The 12,924-nt window shown below is 36.3% G+C and overlaps 1 protein-coding gene across 1 annotated transcript; it reads left to right on the top strand.

Moving 5' to 3' along the window:
• The first annotated feature begins 7,685 nt into the window (after positions 1-7,685).
• On the top strand, positions 7,686-11,218 carry LOC127938031 (uncharacterized). The gene is made up of 4 exons (XM_052534395.1): positions 7,686-7,992; positions 8,597-8,725; positions 9,584-9,777; positions 11,002-11,218. Exons 1-4 carry the CDS (start codon positions 7,774-7,776, stop codon positions 11,159-11,161), a joined length of 702 nt encoding a protein of 233 aa, XP_052390355.1. The 5' UTR covers positions 7,686-7,773; the 3' UTR covers positions 11,162-11,218.
• Positions 11,219-12,924: the final 1,706 nt, after the last annotated feature.

Raw genomic sequence — 12,924 nt, 5'->3', positions numbered from 1 at the left:
AGTCACGTGGTACTCTTCGGAGCGGCATTTAGGGCACTGGGCAGATGTTGCCTCCCATTGGTTGACGCACAGCTTGCACCCCACAATGCTCCTGCAGCATGATGTAAGCACTGGGTTTTCCATAATTCCTGGAAGAAAGTGAAATGGTGCAAAACATTAGCAACAGACACCAAAACAGCTCACCACAAGTTCAGTCGTGGTTAGAAAGTAGAAAACAGTGCTAGTTTTTTTTTAGGAAACCCTTCCTTTTACAAACCAGCCATACATTATCATCTTGTAAAGGAGTTCTGTCACTGGTTCCCATACACCTGGAATTAACATGCATTTGTGATAATCACTACCAGATTGCAATTGAGCACATTTTACATGGCCAAAAGTTTTAAATTTTTTGTTAAACTGTGTCGTTCACGTTACACGGCAACAGCTTTTTGAGTGCCTGAAAACCAGTTTGAATGTACAGTTTTGTGACATAGTGTGTAAACAAAACCATGCAACTGAAAATGGCATCATGCACATTTATGGTCAGTCTAAAGCAGTGATCTCAAACTCAATTCCTGGAGGGCCACAGCTCCGCACAGTTTAGCTCCAACTCTCACCTCCAAGAAAGTTTGTAGTAATCCTGAAGACCTTGATTAGCTGGATCAGGTGTGTTTGATTAGGGTTGGAGCAAAACTGTGCAGAGCTATGGCATTCCAGGAATTGAGTTCGAGATCACTGGTCTAAAGGGGTTTCGTCAAATATTGGCCTGGCAGCAGAAAACGGCACTTTTAGTAGTTTTGTGGATCGTTTTGACAATGGTGTCATCTATACGCGGAAGAAAACTTCAGTTTAAGCATATCATTGTGTTGTAAACGTAACTCAAAAGATCAGTTTAAATATTCCCAATATGTCGATCCAATTACAAATACTGAAGCACATGTTAGGAGGTTGTCGGGGGTAGATTTAGATCAGAGAAGCATTTTAATAAAGAATTTCCAGACAAAATCCACATCAATGCCAAAATGAAGCCCAATGTGATAAGGATCCACCATATAATGCTTATTAGATAATTATAACATTGTGCAGATTTACTGAAAAACTTTATATAAAAAGACAAACAGGCTGGTGTGTGGAGCCAAGTCAATTTTCATACCAGTGCAAATTGAACATGAAAAAGTTTCCTTTAGGGCCGTCCCAATGGTTCTTGTCATAGCTCTCTCTGCACTGGAGACAATGCTCTGGATTTGCTGGGATACAGCCTCCAGTCCCTGGGAGGCCTCCAATAATTCTTCTACTTGTTGTTTCAGGTCTTGCAGTGCAGAGGTGTCCGGATGTCTTCGGCTATGAGGAAAACAACTTTATTAATGAAATCACATATACACACACACATGAGACAGTTAAGTGTCAAATTTTTCATCAAATGTATGAAACCTGTATTTACCTGTTGGAAACCATAAGTAATAAGTGTAAAGAAATGCATTCCTCATGATTTAGTTGGTATTGTTTAACCCCAATTTAGTAAATAATGATTCCGGTTGTTGGGATTACGTCAAAGGACATACAGATAGGGGTAGGCAAAAATCAAGAATTTTTTCTTCTCTCCAGAAAAAAAAAAAAAAAAAAAACTCATGTTGGTTTTATTATTTTTCAAAGGACTGAGCAGTACAGCAAAACCAATTTCCCCCTTTTCAAATTATTTGGAAGAATGTACGTAATCAAATATTTGCTGGTTCCCATTGACTTCCATAATAGAAAAAAAAAAAAAAAAAATACTATGGAAGTAAATGGAGACCAGCAACTTTGTCAAATATAATGGTCCAAATTTGTGAAAATCTTTTTGGTTCAGCATAAATATATTAATATGGATTCAGAACATGTGAGAGTGAATTCTCATTTTTATAGTTGAGCTATCCCTTAAAAGGTCAAGCAGCAGGACATTTACTGCTTCCCCTTTAAGACTCACAAAACATCAGATGGAGTTTTATTTTATCCCAACCATTTACTTTAGACCAAACCAACAGTGTTTGTGTATTTGGCATTATTAAATGTGAAAGGGAGATCCAGTAATCAAGTGCTATTTGGCAGTCTTTTAGGGTGCACGCTTTGTGTAAACATTTCAGAATAACATGCGGCAAGGCTTTAAAACTAATGCAAATAAACTTTAGTGACTGCAAATGAGTGCAGCGTTACATGCGTAACACCGCTGTGGTAAAGTGTTATTTCAACCAAAAATGAAAACGCAGTAAATACTCACCCTCATTTTGTTCATCTTTGAAACACAAATTAAGATAGTTTTTTATTAAATCGGAGCACTGGATCACTCCTCTATAGGCTTCTATATAATTAAAACTGGCCGGCCCAGAAAGTAAGTAAAAAGTAACTTCAGTGGCTCAACCTTAAGTTATCAAGCAACTAATAATTTGTACAAAAAGAAAAACCAAATAACTATTCAACTATTCATTTTCTTCAGGTTAGGCCTGATGAGAGAGTTCACGAGAGCAATGACGCTTGTGCGAGAACTGAGAAGATGACGTCCTGACATAGCCCTAAGTGCTACAGTTCCCAGTTTTCGCACATGCGTCGTGGCTCGAGAACTCTCAACAGGCCTACATGTACTGACAAACTCTGTAAAATTGATTCTCACGGCAACTCATTTTGTGTGATCAAACACAATACAGATCACTACAATCTATGATACATAGTTTTATTTTTTTTATTGTGATAGGGTGACATTGTTACATCCCTAAAGGTTACCATTTGATGCATGCGATATACCACACTTCATAATCTCATTACCTCATTTGAGCCCTCCTCAGCTGCCACTGCCTGAATGCAGCCCTTTCCACAGCATGAAGTTTCCTTGAATTCTGCCTCCAATAACACGAACCTGTATTGACAATACTGATTAAAGTCTGGATCATCACAATTGTAGAAAGGTAATGAGAAACCAAAATCATATTTACCAGTTGTGCCTTCTGACTCCAAGACCTCATTACCTTGAGCATCAGTAATAACATAAGTGTCACTGTTACCCATTGCCAGTTTAATTTTGTCCAGCATGCTGGGTACATTTGCTTCGGACTCTATGAAGCGCACCACCACAACTCTGCTGGATTCAAGTCGCCCGTCTCGGATTTCTGACAGGTGTATGGATCTATGAAAAAAAAATAATAATAATAATAAATAAATGCACTGTGCAAAGGCCTTTAGATGAGACTGACCAAATATCATGTTGATCTGATTAAAAGTCTGGGAAGCATTCGTTGATGATGCCTCGAAATGGCCAAAAATGCAGAGGAAATTCAAAATTGCTGACATGATACACGAGCCTACCAAATATAGTGTACATAAAAAGTATTGCGTGTGGTGTTTTTTAAATCTTTGTAGGTATGGAGCAAAAACAATTTTTTCCCCTCTCCACACCCAAATCTGAAATCTAGGGAGAGCAAAAAAAGGCAGCACTGAACATTTTGGTTTTGGTTCAATACCACAAAAAAAAAAAAAAAAAAAAAAAAAAAAAAAAAAAAACACACACACACACGCTTCCATGGTGTAGCCAGCTGCGAACGTTCCGGAAGGGCAGTCAGGTTCCCCCGAACCCAAGTTTCTCGTCAAGAAGATGGGGTCAATTGCGTTGAGACCAAAATGAACACTCACATGGTTTCTAGAGTATACGGTTCTCATAGCCTAGAATTCATTTACACCAAAACTGACATTGCAAAGGTTACAACTTATGCCATAGGTGACGTTAATTGTAACACTTGCTTGAAAATATTTTGTGTTGAATACAAAGAGTTCAGAACTATTCTATTTAGATACTTGAGGTGGACATGGTTTAAGCATCCATCTACAATGAAAAGAGATCCACCCCTCATTTAACCATCCTTTTATTTTGTATTGATTCATTTGGATGGATATTTTAGAAAGGGCTTGTCACAGTAATGACAAATCATAATCGATAATTATTTCGCCGGATACTGTATTAGTCATTTCGATGGATAGAACTTACATGGTTTCATAATAAAGAAAAATAAATACATTTACCTTTGATATGATCTCACAGTACTCGCTCTCGGTGGCGGGGTAAAGTTAAAAGCTTGTGTTGGTGAGCTGGACGGCGACTGCATAAATGCAAAACTGCGTTGAGGCGTTGCTAGAGCTGGCCTTTCACCCCCGTGGACCTCGTAATGGCCCCTGTCATCCAAATCTACACTGCAGAAATCGCCATTGTCCAATGGAAACAAAGCTACATTGGCCGAGTCCGTTAAATAGAGATTTGCCGTATCCACCTATAAAATGTAAACCAAACATGCATGATCAAATTAAGTAGGCCTCAAACGTCCCACGTGGCGTGTCGCATTTATCGCCTCGGATATGTTTAACAACCAATTAAACTCCATTGGCTTATTGAACACACCTGGAAAATCCTTGCGATTTTCTCGGCCCGCATGTCCTCCAGTTTCAAAGATACTCTTTTATTACCTTTAAACAAAAGATAATTCATCTTTGCAAGTAAGTAATTAACCCTCTATAGCAGATCCAATCTGGCAATGAATGGCGATGGCACTTTATCCAAATGTAATGGAGGGGCGGATGGATCTGTATATGGACCATACATGGATACTTCCGATAATGACAAGTGCCGACAATAGGCCTACTAACGTGAAGGTCGTTTTTAAAAGAATTGGTTATTTATTTTGGTTAGCAAAGCTTTTTCAAGTTCAAATAAATTATTTAAAAAAAAAAAACTCTTAAGAGTTTTTTTTAATGGTAGCCTATTGCTTTACGTAGCCGAACCCAGGCAGTAATCAGCTAAAGTAATTATAGTTCCAGAAATCGAGTATAACGGTATAGGCTACAATTTTTGTTAGAGGACATGGAAGACACTGACACTGCTTTTGAATATAAGTTGCATTGAAGCAATATAAAGTGATAGCATGTTAACTTCATATTCCTAGAGTTTCCCATATAATATATAAATAGAACTGCAGATTAGGCTATTTATCTGTTACACGATCACATGTTAATAAATTAAACGTGTAGCCTATAAGTGATGCAGGTTTACTTATCTAGTGGGACAAAATAAAAAAAAACCTAAAAAACAAAATCACCCTTACTAAAATAACCTATGAACCCCATCACCATGACCATATTGACCATATCATGGGAATGATGATTGTCATTTCATGGGAATGATGAAATTATGCATGGCATATTGACAACATGCAGGACATTACATTATATATTTTTCACTTGTGCTGCAAGGACAACTAACTGGAAACATGGGACAGTAAATAGTAAACCAAACGAGGAGTAACAAGCTAGGAGAGCAACAAGGGACAGGTGAATGAAAAATAAACACATGGGAAAACTGGGTCAGCTGAAAATGAGCAAACAAAAGGTGAACACAATGAAACAAAGACCAAATGGAATCTGGCAATGTGCACCTCATGCAGAAATAAAAAAAATGTACAAGAAGGAAAGTTGTCTTCCTGCAGGGTTTATTTCCTGCAAATGACAAATAACTTAAAAAAAAATGAAAAATAAACAAATAAACCAACAGGTTTTGGATTCAAAAATAATGTAAAGACAGTAAAAGTCTGATATTTTGCAGTTTTATTTTTGTTTAATTAGATACAAGTACAACTACTTTTTATATAATAGCTGTTGGCAGCAATAAAACAAACAAACAATACATATAAATAAATAAATAAATAAATAGTATTACTAGTTGTAGTGGGTAAGAATATTATAGGCAGTAAACAACCATTACTCACCATTTCAAAATTATAAATGTATGCAAACATCCAAGACATTTCAACATTCAAGAGGTGAGTATACTTTTTTACCATAGATATAAATAATATGTCAATCCAGCTTGTAAACCCATTACCCTTTTATAAATGTTTTACCCTTTTGATAACACAATGCTTGACATTCTCAGCACTGAATCGCAAATGCAAAGCAAATGGTAAACATGCACTACTGATTTTTATCCTTTCCACTGGCAAGGAAACCCTTGGTTTTCAAGACTTCACAATTAAATGATTAAAGAAAATAGTTAATTTCTGTCTTTTTTCTTGGCCCAAACCACAAACTGCCTAGAATAACATGCTTTGCCCTCAGATTAGGGAGGAGCTTGTTGATTGTGACTTGATCTGGCCAGATGTGAAAAGATTTTAAAACTGAAACACATTCAACCTTCCATGACAGTGGAATATTCATCAATTTTGGGTCATTTTGTGCACCGAAAGATTTGTAAATAGTGCCACCAAATATGTTTTCAACATTTTGTGAGTTGCACTTTGTCCTTGACCATTTGTCATCTGGTCTTTAAAACTGTCACAGTGAAAGGATTTCATGAACTTGTATAAATTATCTGGAACAACATTGGTTGAATCAGGACAGTGGAGACTGATAAGATCAAACAAGTCACTCGAAGCCAGTTTGGATGTCTGAGGCTGTCAAGTATGCAGTATAGGGATTCTTCATTAGTGTTTTTGGCATTTGAATATATTTTTTCCACGCTGATACAACACTCTTTCTCATATGCTTCCCTCACAAACGGCACTGTGGTTTCTGCAATCTAAGTATTGCACTAATTGAGACATAAGAAGTGTGTGCTTTAAAATAAGTATAAGACTAGATAGACTACACAATTATTAAACTGTATCTCACATGAGTCTCTGGAAAGTTCTTCAAAAATCTTTTTAAATCATTACCCTCCTCATCAGCAGAAAAGCTTTCCTGTCAGAAATGGTGCATTTATTTCACATTAAAACAGAATTTATGAACACAAATATTTACAAATGTATGCATAAAATAGCATGTTTTTTTAGACACCATTTGGGTTAGTTTTAAGTACTTTTCACTTTTTAACTTTTAAATTAGCTGAAAAAGGAACATCTGCACATGACAATTTATAAGCACAATTTTAAGAAGATTAACTTTTGAAAAACAAAACCGTATTCTCACATGAGCATATCAGGAGAGTTCTAGATTTTCTGACATCATCACCACAATCATCACTGAAAAATGTTTTCTTGTAAGTATGAAATAATACACATACAGGGACATGACATGGCTTCTTGACTGCATATGGACATGAAAATTTATAACCGAAAATTATTTTAGGCCAAACCTGGATTACTTAAATTATATCTAGAATAAGCCATGACTTCAGGCACAGTAAGATTTTTACACGAGACAAGCAAAACTCTTTACTTCCATTTACATGCAATTTTCACCATTCTGATTGTTCACTAAGAATTATCTTATCTTTTTTTTTTGCCTTAAGAAAGAGCAGACTTCTGGCTTATTTGATTAATGTATGTGGATATGTAATCTCTCTCTCTCTCTCTCTCTCTCTCTCTCTCTCTCTCTCTCTCTCTCTCTCTCTCTCTCACACACACACACACACAATATCTTGAAACATTTTTTATTCCCATTCACCGCCGTGCATAGAGCCTATTGGGCTCCACTTCGCTCTGCTCTGACAGTTATAAATTGTGAAACTGAGCTGCATATTGAAAATGAGCTGAAAGTATTGAAGGAAAACTGTAGGAAAGAGTGATCAATTTTTTTTTTTTTTTTTTTTTTTTTTTTACGTTTTACGCATTTCAATTCCATCAAGTTGAATTATTTCGTATTTTCGTTATGAATGTTACGTTTCAATTATCAAGGCGGGGTTGGCCTCAACGTCACAACTCGACGTAGCCTAATTAATATTTATCAGTCGTGGTCGTCAGATTTGGCGGTAATTTCGTTGATGTGAGTTGAGTTTTCTGCTGTGGCATGGAGTCAAAACTGGACCCGTACTTAGATCTTATACAAAGAATGATAAATGATGGACGCACGGACGAGCAAGTGTCAGATTTTCTTCGATTTGAATGTGGCATTTCAAGGGGCGCATCAAAAGCTAACATACGCCGCTTTTGTGCTGAACGGGGGTTAAAGAGAATCCGTGTACAGGATTCCCAACTAGAGGTAGATGTTGCAAAGGCAATTACTGAGGTAAGCAACATAAAACAAAATGTAGTATGCTGTTACTTATGGCTTTGCATTTTCATAATCATGAACCAAAACGACCAGCTACAAGTAGACTGTATACCTGACACTAATTATAATTTGCTTTTTTTATATTTACAAGTTGCATATCAATGATAGATAGCACGTATGTGTATTATTATTATTATTATTATTCGTTTAAAAAAAGAAAAGTTGAAGCAGCACCACAACCCTTACGAAAAATAACCATGGTTTTATTATAGTAAAACCGTAGTAACCCATGGTTTTTTGGCATGTTGACTACCATTTGTATAACCACAGATTTACTACAAATACCATGGTTAAACTATGGTTAATTTAGCAAAACCATGGTCAATTTTTGGTTACCATGGTTTAACTATAGTAACCATGGATTTTTGGTTTTATTTGTAGTAAAACCATGGTTAATTTTCATAACTATCAAGTATGCGTGTAAACTCCGAATTCCTATTGGCTGAAGAGCAAAAGCCTATGTGTCTACATTTTGAGCCTTTCTCTGTGTAATTTTTACCACTATTCGTTTTAGTGGGATAAATTTGTGATCTGCAAGTTAATTATTTTTAACATTTAGACTGGACCAACCTATGGAAGGAAAATGATGACTGGGTACCTGGTTTCAAAAGGAGTTAAAGCGTCAGAAGGCAGAGTGGGACAATTGCTTCGAAGCATTAATCAGCCCTATCATATAGCTCGATACAATGTAGGTGTTGTAATATTATATTTTATATATGTGTATTATATTTGTATTCTGGCAAAATGTGTTGTCTACTATTTAAGTTGGTTTAAAGGAACACTCCACCGTTTTTTGAAATAGGGCTTATTCACCGTCTTTCCTACATTTAGACAGGTGGGCAAACGCATTTTTGTCAAAGTGTATGCGAACTGTCGTGGAGCAAAGGCAAATTTTGCAGAACTTCAACGACTAGTTATGATTCTCAACCCTTTTGCTTTTTGCCTCCAAGAAACTCATTTGTCACCAGACAGTCCTTTGTCTTTGAAAAAGTTTGTTAGCTTTAATGCATATGGTCCAAACATACATCAACCTTTTGGTGGCTCAACTATATTAGTTCAATTTTAAATCAAGACATGATCAAGTTGTCTTTACTAGGTGTAGACTGGGGCATTCAAGACTTACCCATGGGTTTTTATTAATAGGCGAAGTTCCTCCTTTATGTCTTTCATGTAAAGTTCCTTTGACTATTAAGCATATTTTGTTGAATTGTAATTTTTATGATGTTGCTAGAAAACGCTTTTATTCAGAAACAGTAAAAGAAATGGACATGCACTGAGACAAAAATACATTTGCCCACCTGTCTAAATGTAGGAAAGAAGGTGAAAAAGCCCTATTTCAAAAAAAGGTGGAGTGTTCCTTTAAATGGCATGCATTAAGGCGACTACAAAAAGAATTCTAACATTAATGTAAAATTGTAACAGAGAAATCCTGTAAAATTGTGTTGATGTTACATGATATTTTTAGTGTAGGGAATACATATTCATCACTGTCTCTGTAATTTCTTTTCTGTTTTTTACATGTGCATGTAATATTTTGACTACAAAGGGATGTCGGAACATAAATCCAGTGCCTTACAGCGCTGACTACATGGGTCACAAATTACACATAGACCAAAATGAGAAGATGGTCATGTTTGGTGTGACACATGTAGCAGCTATAGATGGATTCTCCAGTAAAATTGTTGGACATTCCACTATGCCAGTAAAAAACAACTTGGTCATATATCAAGATGTTTACAGGTAACTTGAAATTTTCTTGTCTGTGTATTTTTTATTTTTTTGGGGTAGTTTGATATGCTTCCATAAATTTACGATAATCTGGGCTGGATTTCCCGATAAAGCTGGATTTCCCAAAAGCACGTTTGAATTTAGCATTGATGCACTGAACGTTCAAATCAAATTGGTAATGTATGCATAAAAAGAGTTCAAATCAACCCTGTTTCAGGGGTGGAGGGGGAACAAATTGAAACTGAGGGGGCATAAATCAGATTTGTGGGGGCAATGCCACATTTTGGCCCTTGTGTCGGGCCAACAAGATCTAAAAGCTGCTGAATTTGCTGCTGTGCAGGCAGTTTTATTTTTTAATTGCTGCTTCTGACATAGTAGCCAGTGGACTAAAGTTTTTACGACTGAAACGGAGCACATACACTAAATGGCTCTGCAGAAGGTGCCATCTTTGATTTGGCACAACTATTCTCTGTATCTCTGCCATAGCTTGCCTTTAAATAGACTCCTAAGCCTTTACTGCCTAATGGTTTGCCAGCTGATGAAGTATGGACCTTTTAGATATTTAATTAAAAAGATAACAACCATCAGTGTAATTACAATTGTATTCTTTGCATGAACAAAATTAATTTAGCCTAATTGATCACTAGTTTTATTACAATTTCAGAATTATATTCATATAGGCAGAGATGTAAAGAGGCTTTTTGCAGTGGTGGCCATTAGCAGACTGGCACTTTCAACAGTGATAAGGTATAGATAGCTAAGAGTGGTCCAGACCAACCTTACAAACGAATGTCTTACAGAAGGTATACTTAACTAAGAACTTTTCACGAATCACGTATTAACATTAAAGTACAACTTAAGGACAAGGTATAGTTTAAGAAATCCAGCCCTGTAATGAAGCCCGTCTTAACTATGCATATATTATTGTATAAAAGGAAATTGCAGATTGTAGTCCAGAAACAGGCCATAATCATATTCATCCAAAACTTTTGGGAAAAAATAGGAAGTTAATGAAATAAAATTTAAGTTCAATAATAAATCCCAGTTGTTTGTTTTGTTGGTAGAGGACGTAATGGATAAAGATCATAAACTTAAGTTAATTCTCGTAAACTTGATTAAACTGTTATCTGAGCATTTGCCCTGAAAAATGTATCATATTCAAACATATTGATTAATGTGTATTTTGTGCATAGTGTACCATCTAACCTATATGAATATGCCTTTGTTGTCTTGCAGAAGTGCTGTGTTAGAATATGGCATTTGGGACCAGGTCAGGGTGGATCATGGCAAGGAGTTTTTCTTGACACTTTTCATGCAGGAGAAACTGGCAGACCACCGGTACAACACAGAAAGGCAGCCATATCGGCAAACATCCTCAACTAAAGTTAGTGTGTGAATGCTCCACATTTTAGGTTGCAAAAACTATGTTGTTATTTTTATAGTAAAAAGATGATTTAAGAAGAAGATCATATAACTTCTTTTTTTTATTTTTTAACTTGTTACAAATCATTTTTCATTTGGAATTGTTAGGGTTGCTGGGAGAAAAAGGGACCCAAGAGCAGATTCGCAGTTTGCCAAAATTTATTGAACAAAAACAGGCAATAGTCCAAAAAGACAGTAGTCCAAAACAAAGGCAATAATCCAAAACAAACGCTGACAATCAGCAACCAGGGAAGGAATCCAAAACTGGACTGTGTACGGGACTGGGTACACCAAAAAGACAAAAAACAAGATTAAATGAACAAACAGGGCATGACAACTAGGCACAACTTGAGCACAATAGTTTTAAGGACAGTAGTGAAACGGATGGTAGCCAAGACACACTGACAGAGAAGCACAGAAAGAGAGAAGCATAAGTATAGAAGAAAATCAATGTGAAATTGAGAGACAGGTGTGTGTGTGTGTGTGAGCTGGAACACTAATTAGGATGAGGTGCAGCTGTGAAGACAGAGTGAGTGGAATTAACCACTTAAGACATAACACAACAGAAGTCCTGATGATCAAACCAGTGTCCTGACAGGAATATCCACATTTTTAAAATTAAATCCAAATATAGTTTTTGTTTTTGCATAAACTAATTACAAACAGAAATCTAATATTGTTAAAGACAATTTATTAATTTATCTCAGGAAAAATGTGTGATCTGTACAGTGTAGTTGGATTAGGAGCAAAACATTTAGAGCCCACAGCCTAAAGCACAAGTGCTACTCTTCAGCACAATGGTAACCACAAAATGCAGTCACAGAAACAACTCTAAATGTCCAACATAACTGAACTTTACACATTATCATAAACTATCAGCAATGTTCCCTGAAAAAAGCATCAAATAACCCTAAATTTACTCTCCTAATGCAGTCCCTGGCAAATCATGCTGGGAAATACACTGCACATGGCAGCGTTTAGCATCGTAAGCCTAAGTAGATCGTAGAGCCTTTGCCACCATGGTCTCTACGATCAACTTAGCTCACGATTATACATGAAGCCCTGGGTGATGCATCTGTAGCATGCTTTGCCAGGGACTGCTTTAGGAGAGTAAATTTAGGGTTAATCAGTAAAGGGAAAGATTTTGGTAGTTTGTGTCAATGTTTAATATTCAGAAAATCAAAAGGATCTGCCGCCCGCAGTTGATTTTGATATTCTAGGTATTATCAAATTGCCTGAGTTTTGAGAACGTAGCGGACGTAGAGGAGTATAATGTAAAAGGAGCTCATTCAAATACTGAGGTGCTAAACCATTCAGGACTTTATAAGTAATAAGCAATATTTTAAAATATATACAATGTTTGATAGGGACCCAGTGCAGTGTTGACAGGACTGGGCTAATATGGTCATACTTCCTGGTTATAGTAAGGACTCTGTCAACTCTGTCGATTTTTTCAGTCATAAAATTTTGTGGTTACCATTGTGCTGAAGAGTATTGCTGTCAATTGCGATTGTCACTTTGATTGAACTCATGAGCAGGTGCACGTGTCGAATGTGTCCATCCTGAGCAAGCATTAATGGAAATTGTATGTTAAGTCAATGTAACTCAATTAAGTTATAATGGCTTTCCCCTGTTTTATGTTTCAACAAACTGATTGAAGTAGGTCACAACGACTACATTAGAATTTCTATGTAGAATCAGGTAGAAATACCTCCTTAAAGCAACCAGATTTAAGAT

This window comes from Carassius gibelio, chromosome A20, assembly GCF_023724105.1.
Source record: "Carassius gibelio isolate Cgi1373 ecotype wild population from Czech Republic chromosome A20, carGib1.2-hapl.c, whole genome shotgun sequence".
Classification (NCBI taxonomy): Eukaryota; Metazoa; Chordata; class Actinopteri; order Cypriniformes; family Cyprinidae; genus Carassius; species Carassius gibelio.
The sequence above is the reverse complement of the archived record's forward strand: the minus strand, read 5'-3'. Positions and strand labels throughout refer to the sequence as shown.